This window comes from Balaenoptera musculus, chromosome 17, assembly GCF_009873245.2.
Source record: "Balaenoptera musculus isolate JJ_BM4_2016_0621 chromosome 17, mBalMus1.pri.v3, whole genome shotgun sequence".
Lineage (NCBI taxonomy): Eukaryota > Metazoa > Chordata > Mammalia > Artiodactyla > Balaenopteridae > Balaenoptera > Balaenoptera musculus.
Window position 1 is genome coordinate 1,489,613 of NC_045801.1, and position 18,206 is coordinate 1,507,818.

The window sequence follows — 18,206 nt, forward strand, 5'->3', positions numbered from 1 at the left end:
ATACTTTCTAATCTCCTTTAAAATTTTTCCTTTAGCCCACCGGTTATTTAGAAATGTGTTGCCCAGTTTCTAAACATTTGGTGATCTTATTTTTCTGTTCTTGATTTCTTAATTTAATTCCACTGTAGCCCAATAAAATAATTTGTAGGATTTCAATCCCTGTAAATTTGTTGAGATTTATTTTATGGCCCACAATAGGTCTATCTTGATCAATATTCTGTGTGTCCTTGAAAAGAACGGGCTCTCCTTCTGTACTTATCAAGTAGGTCACATGGGCTGGTAGTGTTGTTCAAGTCTCCTTTATCGTTATTCATTTTCTGTTGACTTCTATGAGCTCTTAAGAAAGGAGTGTTGGGCTTCCCTGGTGGCACAGTGGTTAAGAATCCACCTGCCAATGCAGGGGACATGGGTTTGAGCCCTGGTCCGGGAAGATCCCACATGCCACGGAGCAACTAAGCCCATGCGCCGCAACTACTGAGCCTGCGTGCCTAGAGCCCGTGCTCCACAACAAGAGAAGCCACTGCAATGAGAAGCCCGCGCACTGCAATGAAGAGTAGCCCCCGGCTCACCACAACTAGAGAAAGCCCACGTGCAGCAACGAAGACCCAATGCAGCCAAAAAAAAAAAAATTCTCTAAGAAAGGAGTGTTGAAATCTCTGGTTGGAATTATGAATTTTCTTTTTCTCCTTTTTGTTCTATCAGGTTTTATGGCTTTGTGTGTTTTGAAACTCAGTTGTTAGGTGCATAAACATTTAGGACTGCTATGTCCCCTTAATGAACCGACCCTTTTATCATTATGTAACGTCCTTCTTTATTCCTGGCTATATCTTTTGCTCTAAAATCCACTTTGTCTGATATGAGTGTGGTCACTCCTGCTTTCTTTTAATTACTGTGAGCCTGGTGTCTCTTCCTCCGTGCTTTGCCTTTTAACCTACATGTGATCTTACATGTACAGTGGACTTCTTGAGGGCAGCAGAGACATGACTCTTTCTCTTTTTATTTAATCTGACAAACTCTGCTTCCTAGTTGGGGTGTTTGGACCATTCAGTGTGATTAGAGGTGTCATGGTTTTAACTGTCTCATCCTGCCTTCCGTCTTCCCTCTGTCCCACCTGTTCTTTTTCCTTTCCCCTCTTTTTCTGCCTTCTTGTCAATGACCAGATTACTCTCTGTGATTCCATTTTATCTCCTTTGTTACTTTATTAAGTAGAGCTCTTTGATTTTTCTTTTCTTGCTCTTTTTTTTTTTTTTTTTAGTTTTTAGTTCTATTAAAGAATTCTTTTTGCCTTTGCATGTCTGAAAGCATCTTTATTTCCCCTTCGCTTTTCAGAGATGTTTTTGGGGGGCATATAATTCCAAGTTGTTTGTTTTGTTTTTGTGTTTTGGTATTTCAAATATTGCTTCACTGTGTTGGCTTGTACTGTTTCTGACAAGAAATCTGCTGGCATCCTTCTCTTCTTGTGCATCACACAATGTCTGCTTTTAGTGGTTTCTCTTTATCACTGGTTTTAAGCAATTGATCACGATGTGCTTTGGTATAGTTTTCTTCAATTTCTTGTGCTTGAGGTTCATTGAATTTCTGGGTTCCATGAGTTTATAGTTTCCCTGAGGGGAATTCAGGATAGAGGAAAACAGGATACTCGCCCTAGATAGCTAAGATGCACATCAAAGGAATAATTTCAATGAGCCCAGACTCTTGCATCTTCCCGAACAGAGAAAAGCACTAAAATCATTAACTTACGATGTCTGCTTTTTGTGACTAGCAGTGATCTTTTGATGTTTGAGTACATTTGTTTGTTTGTTTTTTCCCAGCAAGAACTCCTGTATGTCCTGGCTCCTCCCTTACCTCTTTGGACCAGTTCCTCAGAGCTGAGAGGCTGTCTCCTGGGCTATAGTCCTCAGTAGGGTCCCCAAATAAAATATTAACTCAAGACTTTTAGCTTGTGTGGGTTTGTATTTTTTTCAGTTGATACAAGGTTTCTCCTCCAGCCCTCTGTGAGCTCTGGGAACTCTTGTGCCTGCTTCTTCCACATCTTGGGGTTGGTTCCTCAAATGTGTGCACTGATGGGCCCTCAGCTTAAGACGCAGGCACCCTCTGCTGACCTCCCCAGCCCTGTGGGTTGGAGAAGGGACAGCTCTCTCCTCTCTGCCCTGTGAGATCCAGCTGCTTTGGCTTCCCTGAACTCTCCTCTCCTCAGTCAGAGAATCCTGGGCTCTGTCTGGGTTTCCCCTCCCTGCGCTGTGGCCTGCAGCTCTTTTGTCGCCCCCACCTCCAGGGTCATGGCCCCTGCTGCCTGCTGTGCGACCTCCGAGAACCATGGCTTCATTTATTTTGTCCCATTTTTCAGTTGTTTAAAGGCAAGCGTAAAATCCAGTTGCTGTTAATTCATCATGATCTGATGCTGAAGCCCACAGCATACTTGGGTTTTGACCCACGTGTTTATTTTATGCCCCATTAGAGTGTGAGCTTCATGACTGTGAGACTATTTGGGAACGTTTGCCCGTTTTATCCCCAACTCCTGGCACCCTGTGGCATCTCAGGGACTATTTGGCAAATAGGGTTACCAACCATCCCAGTGCGTCCAGGGAGAGTGCCAACTTCGCGTTGGAGGCTCAGGGCCTAGGGTCCCCAAAGTGGTTCAACTCTTTTAAAGAAAAATAAAATTGAGGGTCAAAGAAAATGTTGCATTTTTTCCCTCACATTAGAAAAAAAAAAAAAAATTTAGGGCCCATGAAAATCTTAAATTTTGCCTTAAACATTATTATTACCGTGGAAGGGGGTCCATGAAACAATGGGCTCCTTTCAAGGCTTGCTTTTACGCTTTGTTAGGAGGGACCTGGTGTGGGGACCGAGGCCCAGAGATGCTAGGTAACTTGCCAAGGTCACACAGCAGGTAAAGCGGGGCCACGTGGGGACCCAGAAGCCGGATCCAGAAGTCAGCGCCCCCCCACCCCCACCCCGGCACCCGCTGCAGCTCCGCTAACATCCCTGTACAACTGGGCTAAAGGAAGAAGGGGCGCGGGCTGCTGCTGGGGTGCGGGGCTGACTAGCAACACGGGGGTGAGTGGGTGAAGGGCGGCGGGCGGAAGCAGGGAGAGGGAGGGAGGGGCAGAAGACTCCGTCCCCGTGGAGATGGCCCGTGCCCCACCCCGAGGTGCGCATGCGTCTGAGGGTAGCGCGGGTGTCCCAGCGGGGGGCCTAGGTCTGGGCGCGGTTGGCTCTCCGCGGTGGGCGCTGGGTCCCAGCCCCCGCGGGAAGGACGAACCCGCGGGCGGGGCGGGGCGGGGTGGGGCGGGGCCTGCAGTGAGGTCACGCGCGATGGGCGGCTCTGCCGCGGGGCGGGGCGGGGCGGGGCGGGGCGGGGCGGGGCCTGCGGTGAGGTCACGCGCGGTGGGCGGCTCTGCCGCGGGGCGGGGCGGGGCGGGGCGGGGCGGGGCGGGGCCTGCGGTGAGGTCACGCGCGGTGGGCGGCTCTGCCGCGGGGCGGCGGCGCGGCGTGGTCAGGGCGGGGCTCACGGATAGACGCATTGTCAGACCCGGGCTCGCAGGGCCGGCGAGGGGTGAGTCGTAGGCGCAACGGGGGCTCGTTGTGGTGAAGGTCATGGTTGAGGTCACCCCGACAGCCCTCCGAACTTGGGACCGCAGTCTTGGGGCCGGGGCTCTCCGGGAGGGGGCGGGAAGAGCTGGAGCCTCAGGCCCGGCCTTGCTCAGACCTTGAACATCCCAAGGTGCACGCCCGGAAAATGGGTCATGGAAGATGGATTTGTTGTTCTCGGGAAGGGGAGGGTCTAATTTAGTTCCCCGAGGCGGGGACCCGGGGCTGGACTATCCGCGCGGGGAGGGGAGTCGTACTCCAGACACCCCCCAGACCCTCTCCGAGAGAGTGGGCATCTCCGCTCCAAACAGCAGATCCAGACTGGGAAGTTCTTGTCTTGCCCAAGTGCCCTCCTGGAGTGCATTCAAAGCGCATTTCCCCGCAGGCTGGACAGAGCCCCGAAGCCTTCCGCTGCCGGTAGCTCTGCAGTACTGACTCAAAACCCCAGGCAGGGCTCTGGAGGTCTTCCGGGAGAGGGGCCCCTAGCTGGGCCCTGAAAGTGTCAGAAAGTGGGGGGGCCCACGTGGGGACACGCCAGGGGCAAAGGGTAGGGGGAGCAGTGAGGATAGACCCACCCCCGGGGCCCCAGGGCCCTGGGTGGGAGAGGGCTGGGTGCCAAGCTCCTGGGCCCCTGCATCAACCATCCCTGGTAGACTGTGGGTTTGGCCTCGCATTCAAGGCCCCTCCAGCCTTCTGGCCTCCCCTTGGCCCCCCACCCCTGCTTCCTTCTCATCTCATTCGTGTCTCCTCCTCCAGGAAGTCTTCCCTGATTCCCAGGCTGAGTTGGGGGGCTCCTCTGCCCAAGCCTGTGGGTCCCTCAGGCCCTGCTGTGACCACCTGTCCTCATTCCCCTCTGTGCAGGGCTATAGCGCCTCCAGTCGACCAGGAGCTCCCAGAGGGCAGGGGGTTGTCCCACCCCCTCTGTGCCTTGCCCCAGCCCTGGCCTGAGTTGAATTGAAGACCAGCTGCTCTCCACTTCCCTGCTCCCACTCTGCCCTCTCACCTCCAGCCATGGCGCCCCTGCTCGCCCTGTTCCTGGTGGCCTTGGTGGGCCTACCTGTGGGTAAGATGGATGGAGAACAGAGGGATGGACAGACCCACCTTTGGGGGCAGGCAGGCTGGAGGGGGTGGGGGCAGAAATCCCAGTGACCGCCTCTCCTCCCAGCTGTTCTGACCTGGGGAAGCTGACGGGACCAGGGGGCTGATGGGCTGGAGGAGGGGGCCTCTCGCTGTTCTCTGACCCCCATCTCCCTCCGGCCCCGGCCCCCGGCCCCCAGCCCAGGCTCTGGACTGCCACGTGTGTGCCTACAATGGCGAGAACTGCTTCAACCCCGTGCGCTGCCCGGCCATGGTCACCTACTGCATGACCACGCGCACTTGTGAGTTGCGGGGATGGCCCTCACAGCCCTGCCTGGGGAGCACGGCGGCGGGAGGGGGAGTGTGAGGGAGGCTGAGGAGGGAGGCTCCCGCCTGCCCCAGGATCCTTTTTGGCAGCTCCTGGCTTAGGGGAACCTGGCCTAAGGGCCCTGCATGCTGGGGCTTGGCCCCCTCAGGGTCCTGGCCCACCTCCCCATCCCTCTGCAGACTACAGCCCGACCAGGATGAAGGTGAGCAAGTCATGTGTCCCCAGCTGCTTTGAGACCGTGTACGATGGCTACTCCAAGCACGCGTCCACCACTTCGTGCTGCCAGTACGACCTCTGTAACGGCGCTGGCCTCGCGGCCCCTGCAACCCTGGCCCTTGTACTCCTGGCCACCCTCTGGGGTCTGCTCTAAAGCCCCGTTCCGCCCTCCACAGGCTCAAGGGCAAAGTGCTCAGCCGCACGGCCCCACCCTCTCCCCCTGCCCCCCCCCCCCCCCGCCCTCCCCAGACCCACCCAGCCGCATCCAGGAGTGTCTGCAAGAGGACTCTTGACCTCCCCCAGCCACCCTGGGGTCTGCTTCCAGGTCATGACCTGTTGTTTTCAGAAGGCCGATGTGGGACCACACCTCCCAAGGCATCTGGCTTTGATGGGGCAGCTCAGCCCCCTCCTCTATCCAAGGATGGGGTGTGGGCACGGTGTGCTGTTTATGGGGGATCTTCAGTTGGCCGGTGAACACTGATGTGAAGGTGTGTAAGTGTGCTGGAGGGGGAGGGGAGATTAGGGACCCAGGGGGTGGGGAACAGTCCTAGGAAGTAGGCTCTCCACGGCCCCAGGAGGGCTGCCCAGGGCAGGTGTGGCATGGCTGGCCGATTGGGGAAGCCCTGTGCCCACCCCCCGTCGGCCGTCCCCTCGTGTCTAGGCAGCCCTTGGCAGGGGAGGAAGTGGCTCAGGCTAAAGAGGCCCCTGAGGCCCCTCCAGACCCGGCGCTGGGCCCCTGCGCAAGGCCTGAGCCTGGAGAGGCCAGGCTATATTTGGTCGAGCTTGAGAGCTGATCCCAGGACTATTTTGGGCCAGGAGGGAAGGGAGCAGAGCGGTGGCCACCCGAAGCCTGGCCTTCAGCCCTAAGCAGGCCCTGGCGGAGTGCGCCTCTTTACGGGGGGGGGGGGGGGGGGGCGCCGAGAATTCGCCGGGGCGGGGGCGGGGGCGGTGCATCCTTGAACCGGAGCGGGGCGCCCTCTGGTGGACGCTCGGGGCCGCGCCGGGCAGGGGTGGGCTCGGTCCGCCGGAGGGGAGGGGGAGGCAGGGTCCGGGGAAGGAGGGGAGGAGGAGTCGGGGAAGGGAGGGGGACTGGGGTCAGGAAAAGAGGGGAGGGGAGAGGGAGAGGGGAGGTCCGGGGGAGGAGGGGAGGACGGGTCGGGAAAGGAGAGTGCAAAGGGCCACGCTCCCTCCCCGCGCAGCCGGGATCCCCTCGCCCCTCGCAGCGGCTTGACTGCCATCCCGTCGGCAGCAGGATCCCGACTGAACGAGTGCCGGGTGCGCTGGCCTTGGTGCCAAAGGGTTTCGCGGACCCCTCGACCTCTGACTCTGCCCACGGGGAGGGCGGGAGCTCCGCTCTGGCTGGAGAGCTCCAGCCTCAGCTCAGGGAGTGGCTCTGAGGTGCCCCGAGTCAAGCTGGGCCTTGGGACCCCCAGAGACCCAGGAAAGGGCATCATTTAAAAGGCACCCACCCTAGGTGAGCCCCACCCTTGGCCAGCTTGGGGAAGCCCGGGTCTGCCCAGCGTCTGCTGTTCTGGACCCGGGTGGCCCGGGGAGCCGGGCCCTCCTTCCAGTGAGGCCAGTCAGGAGGCGCAGCGTTGTGCCGGGGGTCACACAGCGCCTGAGGCCTCCTCAGCTGACCAGTGCCCCCAGCTCCAGTGTCCGGGGAGGGGCCAAGGAGCCCCTTCAGGTTGGCACGGCCCAAGTGTGCAAGATGGTGGCAGGTGCCCACGTGGGGGGTTGTCCCTGGAACTCCGAAGCCCTTGGCCCCTAAGCATGGCCCCTGTCAGGGGGACCTGTGCTGGAAATTCCCTCTTGAGAGCTTCCCTCTGGGACCGCCAGACCTCAGGGGATCAGGTCGCCCTGGGGGAGCCCGGGTAGGAGGTCCTTAGGCAGGCCTGGGTCAGGCTTCCCAGAGGGCCAAGAAGCAGAAGGACCGAACCCCAGACAGCCGGCCAGGTGGCCCCTCCCCCTGATGCCCAGTGTGGTGTGAGCCCCTCCCTGGAGGAGGCTGGGGGGAAGCCAGACCCCACCCCCAGCTCCTCCACCCAAAGACTCCCAGGAGTGGTCCACCTCAGGGAAGTGACCACACTCCCCGCAGAATTGGCTGCAGGGCCACTGCAGCTCCAGATGCTTCCTGGGAGGGAGGGCAGCCGTGGGCAGACTGCCCTCCTGACTCAGCAGGAGAGGCCTGGGAAGCACTGTCACTGCCCTGCTTGTGCAAGCACTTTGTCCTGGGTCCGGTGGCTCCTCGGCTAGATCGGGTCCTCCCTCCCTCCCTCCTGTCCTGGCGGGGATGGAGTAGAGCCCTGCCTGGCCCCCTGTGGGCTCTGGGGTCACTGAGATCAGGGATCCAGCAGCTGGGTGTGCTTGGTGTTGGGGGAGCTTCTCACACCTGCCTCTCGCGTCCATCTGTCCAACCCTCCTGCACCCTGACCTGGTCCCATCCCAATACCCATGGCACCGCCCCCAGTACCGGGGACCATGCTGCGCGTCCCACCTCCACAGACTGGGTTCTGCCTGGCCCGGCTGTGGTCGAAACTCGGCACAGACACGCCTAAGGTGTTGTGCTCACGCCCTGGCCGGGCCCCCTAGTGGGGAGTGCGTGGCACTGCAAAATCAGGGGAACGCACCAGTAGGGCCCTTGGAAATCAAACAAGTCAACTTGTCCCAACTGACTGTCCATGAGGTTAGTAACTAACATCTGCCCGTTTCCCTGCAGTCGTGGCTCTAAGCACTGCAAGACAACCCTGCAAGGTAGGAGCCGTTATCATGCCCCTTTCACAGATGAGGAAACTGAGGCACAGAGAGGTGAAGTAGTTGCCCAAGCCAGGTGGGACTTCTTGTCCCCCGCCCCCACTGCACCCCTGCCCCACCCTGCAGTCGCTTCTCCCATCGGCTGGGAGAGGAAGGGGAAGCTGAGAAGGTGGCTTTATAAATTTAAGAGGATTTTAGCATGTGAAATCATTATAACAGCTTAGGGTCAGGAAAGAGAGAAAATCAGCACCAGGAGGTTTGAGAAGCCATGAAGGACAGAGTCAGGGCGTCCAGCCCTGTGTCTGGGTGCTGGGCCAGGGGTGGAATAGCACAGAGGAGGGCAGAGGGGTGCCAGGCACTCCGAGCTCACCTGGCCCAGACCCCTTCCCCACCTGTGTCAGGATCGTGGGGCCCCAACGGAAACGAGAGCCCGCTCAGCAGGCGGAGAGGCCCAGGCTCTTTCTCGCAGCTCTTCGTGACGACGTTTCAGATCTGGAAGCAGCCTGCCTGTCTCAGGAGCGGCTGCTTGACTGTGTGGTGGCACCTCCATGGACTCCTGTGCCGTCCATCTGCCTGGAACACAGCTGCGGCCCCGGTGCAGGCGGACGTGCACAGGGGAGGCTGGACAGCTGCTTCTCACCTCCCTTTGTAACATCTGATTTGTGGTGATGAACGTGTATTTTTTTCATGATTCTAAACCTCTGAGAAAGGTAAAAAGAAAGTGAGAGGTCCCTTTCTTTTTCATCTCTCCCCCTCCCCCAAATTTTGTTGGATCCTGTCCCTCAGGCTGATCTGGAGCTTGTCGTTCACATCTCTGAGCCTCTGTTGTCTTGCTGATAAAATGGGGACAATAGCGCCCACCAGGCTGGGGCGTAACTGCCCAGTCTGGGGCCTGGCACACAGAAGGCACCGGGTGGACAGATGGATGAACGGATGGACAGACAGACGGATGGTGCCCTTTCTGTCCACTTCCTGACCCTACCCAGCATGGGCATCGACTTCAGGCCATGGCCCCCCTCCCTCACACGGCCTCCCAGAGAGGTCTCGTTTGCACCTCCTCGAGCTAGTGAATAAATGGTTGAATACATGTGTCGACTTTCTGTCCCACCAGCCACCCCTCCTGCGCTCACCTCCACCCAGTGGTCTGGTTTGCCGGTCCTGCTGGCTCTGTCTGTCCTAGACTCCCGCCCACCCTGGGTCACCCAGTCTTGACCTCGAACCAGCCCTGGCCCAGGGCAGGGGATGACCCACGGGAGGGGAGCCAGACAGGAGAGGCAGGAGGACTCCCAGGGTTCACAGGAGCGGCCCCAGTTCTGGTTCCCTGGGAGCGAGGCAGGCCCACCACCTCACCCAGCGGCCCCCTGGGGGAAGGCTGACGGGGCTGGTGGGGGAGGTGGGACCCCAGGAACCCCCCCACCACCACCACCCGGCTCTTCCTCTCTGCCTGGGAGCGGGGTCTGAGACCGACTGCCCACAGGAGCCCACCAGATAGAGGGATGGACAAAAGCCACTCGGGCTGCCAGGGCAGACAAGGGCCTCTGGGCCGGCAGGGCTGGCCCCCTTCAGACAGCCACCCACACTGCCCCAACGGTGCACCTCCCATTTTGGCAGAATGGCTTGGCTGGCGCATCGCTCCCACAAAGTCTGGCTCCTGCTCTCAGGAGGGTCCTTCTGGGCTCTCACCCATCATGGGGCCTCTCTTAATACCAAGGGCCTTTCTGCTCCCCGCCCCCCAGCACTGGAGGAACACCCACAGGTCCTGGGCCCTGCAGTACAGTCACGATCATGACCAGGGTCCCTCATCACTCCCAGGGGGTAGACAGTGCAGAACCACCACTTCTGGAGGGAGGCCCATTTGACAGACAGGAAAGCTGAGGACCGTGCTTTGTGGCTCTTCGGAGGGCAGCTGCTCCGCTAACTCACCGCAGGGGGCCGTGCTGGTGAAGCTTCTGGCTTTGGCGGGCCCTAAGCTTTGTTTGCATGTTTAGGGCCGGGGGCTAGGCCCCCAGGCCGGAGCCAGACCCTCATTCCTGTTCACCCGGGAGGCCAGAGGCTGTGCGCTGAGGGTTCATCGTGTGCCACGCCATCTTACGCGATCCACAGTCGTATCGTTTGAGGACCAGGAAGGAGGCTTATGGAATTAAATGAGGCTCTCCGGAGGCCACACAGCTATCGAGCCTGGGGACCAGGCCCCAGTCCAGTTCCGCGGCTGAGCTGGCCTCTGGGGCGGGGCAGAGCAGCAGCTGGTGTAAGACAGCAGCCCGGGCGCCCTGGGAGCCAGGCCTCTCCCCAGGAGGACACGGGGCTGCTCCCTGGGCTCCTGCTGGCCGCTGCCTTGAACCTGGAGCTGGGTGAGTCCAGGCTCAGGGCCGCCTCCTCTCCAGCCCTCCCCGCCGGCTCTGAGCCTGTCCCTCCGATCTCGGCCGCCACTGAGCTGTGACTCCCACCTAGGGGGAGCCCACTTCCTGCCCCCGCGCCCCCTTTCCTGAGGCACGGGCCCTCCCGTCCACCAGCTCCTACCCTCTGCCCAACCGCCCCCGGACCTGCGGGCCCATCAGCTGAGCCCTCACCCTGTCCTCGTCCCTGCAAGAGGTGCGGACCGCTCAGCGCCCTGCCCCTGGCTTGGCCCCTCCTTCCCCCACCCCACAGGCCTTCCCAGTCCAGCAGTGACCCCACCCGCCTGAATTTGATGTCTTGGCCTGCTCCTGGGTCCACCCTCTCGTGCCTCCCTCCGTCCTCTCCCCCAGGGAGGATCCAGGCCCCTCCCCTTTCCGGTCCGGCCTTATTCTGGAGGCAGTTTTCCCACTCCCACCGCTGCAGTCTTCTCTGGCTCCGCCCACAGCCACTGTCACTGGCTGCGTCTGCCCCTGGGGCCTGCTCAAGGGGTCCTCGGGGACATGTCCCAAAATGGGGTTGCCCACACCTGGCCTCGTCGTCTCCCCACCGACCCCCGAGTTGGGGTGGCATCTCCACCCACCCAGATGCCTGAACAAAACCAGCTGGGCCCCCCCAATCCAATCCCAACCAGCCCACTCCCCCAGCCCCCAGCCGTTTTCCCACCTGGGTCAGCACCCGCCTCACCAGCCCCATGGCCCTAAACGAGATGGACAGAGGAAGCATCTGGACAGCCCCGGCCCAGGCCCGGCGCTCCCCCTCCCAACTGTTTCTGGGATCTGCCCACTGTCTCCCCTTGCAGGGACCCTGGGGAAGGGGGGTCTCTGCCCTGTGGGAAAAGTCTGTGAGGCTCGGGGCCCAGGCCTCACCAATGACCCCCGAGAACTGCCCCTGGGTCATCAGGGTGGATGGATGAGGACAGGAAGACTGGGGGATCTGAGCTCAATGCAGAGAAAGCCCTTGTCACCGCCAGGGCTGGGTCACGGGGGTTGGGCGGCCTCCTCTCCCTCCCCCGGCTCAGCCTATGGCCAGGGGATCATGGGAGCCCCGCCGGGTGCTGAGTGTCCACTGAGACGTCGCTGAGTGGAAAGAGAGGGTGCCATTATGCAGGAGTTGCCCTCAGCTCTGTCCCTGTCTGTGTGTCCGTCTGTCTGTCCCTATGCCTGTGGCTGCAGTCCAAGCCTTGCAGTGTCACCAGTGCAAGGGCTTTGGAGGATGCTCCCACAAGTCCAGAGGCCCAGCAGGCTCCAGCCGCTGTATCACTATCGCCACCCATGAGTAGGGGGTGCGGAGCGGGCTGGCCACACCCTCCTGGCCCAGGTGGGGGGCGCCAGGCTCAGAGGGGCATAGCCTGACCCAGGCGTCCAGCAAGTCAGGAGCAGGGCAGGGAGAGAACCCACTGGCCTCAGCCCAGAAGAGGGCCTGAGAGAGGGGACCAGGTCCACCCAGGTGGGGGGCTGACCCTCCGCCCCCAGGGGCCCCCATCAGGGGGTTTGGAGGTGACGGCCAAAGGGTAGGGGTTTCTTTTTGAGACAATGAAAGTATTCTAAAACTGACTCTGATGGTTGCACGTATCTCTAAATATGCCAAAAACACTTCACATGGGTGAATTGCATGGTATGTGAAGTATACCCAATAAAGCTGTTAAAAAGAAAAAAAAGAAAAAACATTTTAAGAAAAACAAGACTCAAAATTCAGATTGAGAAAGATTCATGATGACATACAAATCTAAAAAGAAATGCGTGAAAAATGCCATAAACAAATCTAAAAGAAGACAAGGTAGGAAACATTTGCTATATGCGAAAAAGAGGTGGATTCCATTCCTATATAAAGAAAATTACAAATCCACAAGGAAGGGGCAAGGATGTGAGTAGCACGTTCAAAGGAAAAGACATTCAACCACACTTCCAATCAGAGAGGAGCAAAATGAAGGAAGTAGCATTTTAAATCTTTGAGCAAAAAAATGGCAGGACAGTGATGCCAAGGGGGCAGGGACACCGCCCGCTGTGTGCCCTTGCGGGAATCGCGCAAGGAGGTGCCGCCTGTGAAGCTGTAAGATGTCCCTGGAGTGTTGTTGAGTGCAGGCTGCCGAGAAGTCACCCAAACACCTGGGACGAGAGGGACGTGGGGTAAGAAGCCCTGACCACTGGACCAGGAGGGCCCTGCCCGGGAGGGAGACAGCACGGTACTCGAGGGACTGATCTGGCCCCCGTGTGTGTGTCCCATTGCCCGTGGCTAAAGGCCGTGAAGACTCTGCAGTGGAGGACCTCACAGCGGTGTTTTGAGCACAGACTGAGCAGCCTGAATGCCCGCTAGGACAGGGAGTAATCCGTCAGGGCATCCCACTGGGCGCTGCGGAGAGAAGAAACAGGTACAGCCACGGCCCCAGGAGCCCTTCACACTGTCTGCGCAGTTTCTTCACATCTTAGAAACATGGGTTTAGTCTGCTCTGCCAGACACAAGAGGGGCATAGGTAAGTGGAAACCCAGGTAGGGAAACCCCTTGGCCTACTTAGGGATCCATAGACACTGCTCTGAGGAGACAACCCCACAGGCAGGCTGGGTAGGAGGCCATGCCAGGCAGCTGGAGCAGCGGAGCCCTGACCCTGGTCCCACGCTGAGCCCCGACCCTGGTGACAAGCTGAGCCCTGACCCTGGTCACACGCTGAGCCCTGACCCTGGTCAACTCTGAGCCCTGAGCCTGGTCACACGCTGAGCCCTGATGCTGGTCACACTCTGAGACCTGACACTGGTCACAATCTGAGCCCTGACCTTGGTGACATGCTGAGCCCTGACCCTGGTCACACTCTGACCCCTGAGCCTGGTCACACTCTGACCCCTGAGCCTGGTCGCACGCTGATCTCTGATCCAGAGGCTCCTGGAGAAACAGAGAGAAGGATGTAGACCTCTTAGCAGGGAGGCACCCTAAGCAGAGCAGCCCAGACGCTGGCTGGGGCACATTCCTCCTCACCCTAAGTAGGTAGCAACTTTGCAGAAAGGTTCAGCCTGTGTCTCCCCAGCAGGGGTCACGCAGAAACTCTAGGAGGAGTTAATGCCCAAGGGCCAGGTATGTTCCGGAGGGAAAGAACAGGTGGGGGCCCTGGGTCTGAGGGCAGGACGGCGGTGGGCTGGGCCAGCCACAGCAAAGGAATTGGGCTCAACCCAAGGAAGAACCTCGGCTGTGCGTGGTGGTGTCTGCACCACCAGGATTAGCTGCACCCAGCATCAAGCTTGGCAGCCTGGCGAAGAGCAGAATCAGACAGGCCCGGCTGCTGTCTTGGCTTTTGCCCAGCCCTCCCTGGATGACCGGCCTGTCAGCTCGCTGCTAGAGCCTCCCATCCTGCATCCAAAATCCAGGCATCAGCACTGGGTACCATCGTTGGCTGTAGTGAGAAAAATAAGATTCAGCAGGCGGAGTGTCTGACACATTCTGGGTGTTAAGGAAGGCTAGGTGTCCCCCGACCCAGCGCCCAGGGAGACATAGGCCCTCCCAGTCTCGGGGTCAAAGACCAGACCCCAAATGGAGCTGATGCCCAGAGGCTAAAGGCCGTCGGGTGGTGGCGGGTTGGGGCGGGCGGTCCCAAGACAGAATTTCAACCACGAGAGGCAGGGGTGGGAAGGGCATCCCCGGTGCAGGAAGAGCGGGAGCGGAGTCTGGAGGGGAGTGAGGTCTGGAGCCTTTGGTAGAAGATGGAGGGTGGAGCGAGGCTACAGCAGAGCCCCGAGTGCCTCTGAGCACAGCCCTGCCAACAACCCGCCCCTACCCTCCCAGCGTGTGCTCCGGCAGCATGGGGCCTGGAGGAGGGGGTGACAGGGTCACAGGTGGGGCACACCTGGCGAGGCTGAGGTGCAGGCCGCCCTGGGGGGGCGCGGTGCCTGGAGCCGCTTGAATCTAGGGCCCAAATCCACATCTCCCCCATCTGAGCCCGGTCCGGGGCCTGCCTGTCAACTTCGTGACCTGCAGTTGGGGCAGGGGAGCCCTGCCTGAGGGGCAGCCCCCTGGGCCCTGATCCAGGAGTGCCTGCCCCCCCAGGGGACGCCAGGATTAGCATCCCAAGGCGACCCTGCCCCTTCCCCCTCCCCCCATCCAGGACCTTCCTGTTGACCCAGCACTTTTCCTGTCTTTGTCCCCTTAAGCCTGTGAGCACATTTTGGCTGGTTGTCCTGGCGGCCATCTCCCCATCACTACATCCCACATGACCACCTCAAAGAAGCTGGGTGCTGGGACCTGGGGCGCCCTGGGAGGATTCGAACGCAGAACCACTAGACCAGCAATCCACGCTGGAGAACGCTGTGGGGACCCCAGGCCGGACAGGTGCCTGACAGAGGCAGGGGTCAGGGTGCAGGAGAGCCCTCACCCTCTGCTGCTCCCTTCCAGGTGGCCTGGGGGTCTTCCTCAAGTGCAGGGATGTCTCAGGTTGGGGTGGGGGGAGAAGGTAGAGAGCCCCACCGAGGGAGTTACAGAGGCGGGAGAGGAACCCCCAATCCTAAGAGGGGGGTCACGAGGGTGCGGGGAGGGGCCCAGACTGCGCGGGAGGTGGAGGAATGGGGAAGGGGCAGGGAGGGGCGGGGGGGGACCACAGAGGAGCGGGTGTCCAGGTGGAGGCGGGTGGGGCCCAGTGGGCGGGGGCGGGTCTCCGTGCCTCTGCCACCCACAGTCCCCCTGATCTGCTCGGCTGACCGGTCGGGTGGCTGCAGCGGGTGTTCGCCATCCCTGCGGGGCAGGCCCAGGACCGCGCGCTGCAGGGACCAGACTCTGGGGGCTGGCGCTGCTGGCGCTGGTGCTGGCCGCCGGCTGTGAGCTCGGTGAGGGGTGCGGGGCCGCCAGAGGAGGCAGTGCCTGGGGCGATGGGGGGATGGAGGGAGAGGAAGAAAGCAGGGCGGCAGAGGAGATGTGGTGTGAGAAGGGAGAGGTGGCAGTGGGGTGGGCCAGGCACGGTGGGGCTCTGTGGCAGACGGGGCGCCTGCGACCTGGGCCAGGGTGAGGAGGGGTGTGGCGGGGAGGGGCCTCTCCCCAGGGCTGCGACTGGCAGGGGGATTGGTGGCCAAGGTCCTGGGTGCCCACTGGAGAACAGCCCTTCGTCAGCATGGGGCTCCAGGGAAGGGCTTTCTGCTGGGGCGGGCGGGCAGGGTCAGAATCATGCTCCCCGGCTCCCGGGCCATGGTGCGGGGGCAGGTCTCAGGAGGGGCCTTGCGGACACCAGGGAGGCACCAGGGGTGGGGGGAGCAGGAGGTGGAGAAGAGGGAAGCAAACCAGACATACTGGGAGACTGGGGGTCTGAGAGACATCCCAGGCCCTTGGGGGGGCCCACCCCCAACCAGAAAAGGAGCTGGGTTGGGTGGTCCCCAGCCAGATGGTTCTGCCCATTTCCCAGAGGGGAAAACTGAGGTCATCCGGAGAGACACAGCAACAGTCAGCGGGGGTGGAGGGGCCTCACTGTGCACATGGGCGTCTTGGGCTGCCCTGGTAGGGGTGGGGCACTGGGGCTGGAGGGAAGAGGAGCAGCCTGTGTGCCCTAAGCCCCCCACCACCCCACCACCCTGCGCCCTGACCGGCCTGGGTCCCACTGGACCGTGGCTCTTCTCCCCTCCCTTGTTAAGCTTCCACCAGCGGGCACACCGGGCCCAGCCCGGCCCACCCTGCATGCCACATACCTCCTTGCCTGATCCCTGATCCCCTCTGCAGCCCTTCGGGTCCTGCATTTTGCTGATGAGGATGCCAGGGGTGACCCGCCTGCCCCTGCCAGGCCCTTTACTGAAGGGGCCCCAGTGCCTCTGTCTCCCCGTGCCTCCCCAGTGCTCCCAAAGCTGCTTCATCCCTGCCTGGCCTTGGCCCCTCCAGGGGCATAGTCGGCCTCAGGACTCGGGGACCCCAGCTTGAAGCTCTTGAATCTTCCCTGAGTTTTGGTCGGTGGGCGACTGGACCCTGGGTGGAGCTGTCCCCCTCAAACCTGGGCCTTCTGGTCAGAGGGCTTGGGAGGGCCGGGGCCTGCCTGACCCGTCCCTCTCCACTCCTTCCCCAGTGGTGGCCTTGCAATGCTACAACAGTCCTGAGCCCACCAGCGTGTCCAGCTGAGTCACCACCACGACCTGCAATGCCCACAGAACCATGTGCAAGACCACGCTCTGCTCCCTGGAGATGGGGCAGTGGGGCCGGGTAGGGCGGGGCTGGGGTCCCAGGGTCAGAGCTGCCTCCAGGCCAGGCACCCCGTGGGCAGAGAGCAGTCGCCACCTTCGTCAGTTCCAGAAAGGGCTTTGGGTCCAAGCAGCCGGGCCTCCCTCCCTCCCTCGTTCCTCCCTGTCCTTCCTGCGATGGCAACAATCTTCAGCCTGGCTGGGGAGTCGCTGGGGGAGGAGTGGCCTCATCCCGCAGGGCATCTGGAGCGGATCACCACGAGTGCTGCGCAATGGTGGTGGACAGGAGGAGGGGCTGGGTCACGGAGGGACTGAGACGGGGGTGGTGACCCCAGAGTGGATGCTGCAGGAGACAGCTGGGCTGGGGCTTGGAGGCCGTGGAGGGCGGGGTCATAGGCCAGCCTGACGCCGGTGCCCCCGTACCCCCAGCGTCCCCTTTCCGGGGGGGCTCCGCGGTGACCAAGTCCTGTGCCAGCAAGTGCGTGCCCGCGGACGTGGACGGCATCGGCTGGACCCGGCCCGTGTCCTGCTGCAACACTGACCTGTGCTACGTGGACGGGGCGCCTGCCCTGGGCCTTTGAGCAATCGTGGCCCACGGCCGCACCAGGCCTCCTGAATCTCTTTTCTGGGAGCGGACCTGCCCGCTGGCATGGGGAGGGCCGCCCGCTGTGTCTCAGGCTCCGTCACCTAGGCCGTGTCCCCCTCAGCCCTTCCAGCCCTTCCATGCATCTCTCCGTCCACCTCTGCCCGGCCCAGCCGCCCAGGCTCTCTTGGGAGCTCTCTCTTCGCCCACACTGCTGCCCCGTCTGTCCGTGCGCCCTCCATCTCCCTGTGACGTGGGGACAAGGACGGTCACTAGCCCTGGGACACCCCCACCAACCAGGCAGGTCTCTGCCCTCCTGGCCTCGGGGGCTCTGGGGGCCCCACGGGCAGGGGGAGCACCACATCCACCAGGACTGGATCTGGGGGGCTTCTTGGAGGAGGGGGCATTAGGGCTGCCCTTGAATGACAGAGACATTGGCTGGTAGAGGAGGGCAGGCCAGGCCAGGTGGAAGGTAGGTCTAGGGGGGCCGAGAGCGGCCCAGGATCTGGGATGACTCCATGAAGCGTCCCAAGGCTCACTGGCCTGCCCCTGAACAGGGCTTTACCCCGTGGTCAGGCCTGTGGTGACATGGTCCCCTGCGTCGTGCGGTGGAGGGCGCTGAGAGGCGCAGGCTGGGGGGCAGGCTGCAAGCCTTCTCCGGGCCCACCCCGGAAAGCTCCCCTGGCCCCGCCTCACCAAGCCCCACTCCCTGCTGCCCAGGGCAGCCCAAGCTCCAGTGCAGGAGGGAGCTCTGTTTCACCTTGGCCTTGGGCCAGCTCCAAAGCTCCAGACCATCTCCCCAGAGAGCCACCCATCCGACAGGCCTCTCAAACCACTCCCCGACCACACACACACACACACACACACACACACACACACACACACACACACGTATACACGGTCCTATAAGCACTCAGCACAGGCCCGGGCACTTGAGGAAGGATGCACCCAGGGGAAGGCAGGAGACAGGCCCTAGGTACCCTGGGACGCCCCCTCCTCTCTGCCCCACCACCCTGCCCTGCCCTGCTCCAGAAGCTTCTCCTAGGCCCCTGGGTGAGTGGGCCCCTGGGATCTGGGAGGGGCGCCCAGCACCCAGCGTCTCCTGCCAAGTTGAGATGGGGCTGTG

General features: G+C 61.2%; 2 protein-coding genes across 12 annotated transcripts; both read left to right on the forward strand.

The window, feature by feature from the left end:
- The first annotated feature begins 3,437 nt into the window (after positions 1 to 3,437).
- LOC118883637 (ly-6/neurotoxin-like protein 1) lies at positions 3,438 to 9,055 on the forward strand. 11 transcript variants are annotated; one of them, XR_005017064.1, is made up of 6 exons: positions 3,438 to 3,559; positions 4,456 to 4,657; positions 4,872 to 4,973; positions 5,179 to 5,703; positions 7,935 to 7,969; positions 8,371 to 9,055. XR_005017064.1 is itself a non-coding variant. In XM_036830666.1 (6 exons), exons 2-6 carry the CDS (start codon positions 4,606 to 4,608, stop codon positions 8,446 to 8,448), a joined length of 321 nt encoding a protein of 106 aa, XP_036686561.1. In that variant the 5' UTR covers positions 3,438 to 3,559; positions 4,456 to 4,605; the 3' UTR covers positions 8,449 to 9,055. The 11 variants fall into 11 exon arrangements, 7 of the variants coding, with proteins under 7 accessions (XP_036686561.1, XP_036686559.1, XP_036686562.1 ...); XM_036830666.1 differs by having other exon boundaries at positions 5,148 to 5,201; XM_036830664.1 differs by lacking the exon at positions 7,935 to 7,969 and having other exon boundaries at positions 5,148 to 5,201; positions 8,371 to 8,634; positions 8,756 to 9,055.
- Positions 9,056 to 15,029: 5,974 nt separating this feature from the next.
- Positions 15,030 to 17,078, forward strand: LYPD2 (LY6/PLAUR domain containing 2; the record flags this gene model as incomplete). The annotated part of the gene is given in 3 exon segments (XM_036830925.1): positions 15,030 to 15,168; positions 16,386 to 16,503; positions 16,925 to 17,078. Coding segments are annotated over 3 exon segments (411 nt in total), but the record flags the coding sequence as incomplete, so codon positions are not given.
- Positions 17,079 to 18,206: the final 1,128 nt, after the last annotated feature.

Coding starts and splice junctions, on each gene's coding strand:
- LOC118883637 (XM_036830663.1), top strand. CDS start 4,606: ATGGCGCCCCTGCTCGCCCTGTTCCTGGTGGCCTTGGTGGGCCTACCT. Junction 4,974..5,147: donor CTGCATGACCACGCGCACTT/GTGAGTTGCGGG, acceptor TGGCCCCCTCAG/GGTCCTGGCCCACCTCCCCA. Junction 5,202..8,370: donor ACAGCCCGACCAGGATGAAG/GTGAGCAAGTCA, acceptor CACCTGTGTCAG/GATCGTGGGGCCCCAACGGA.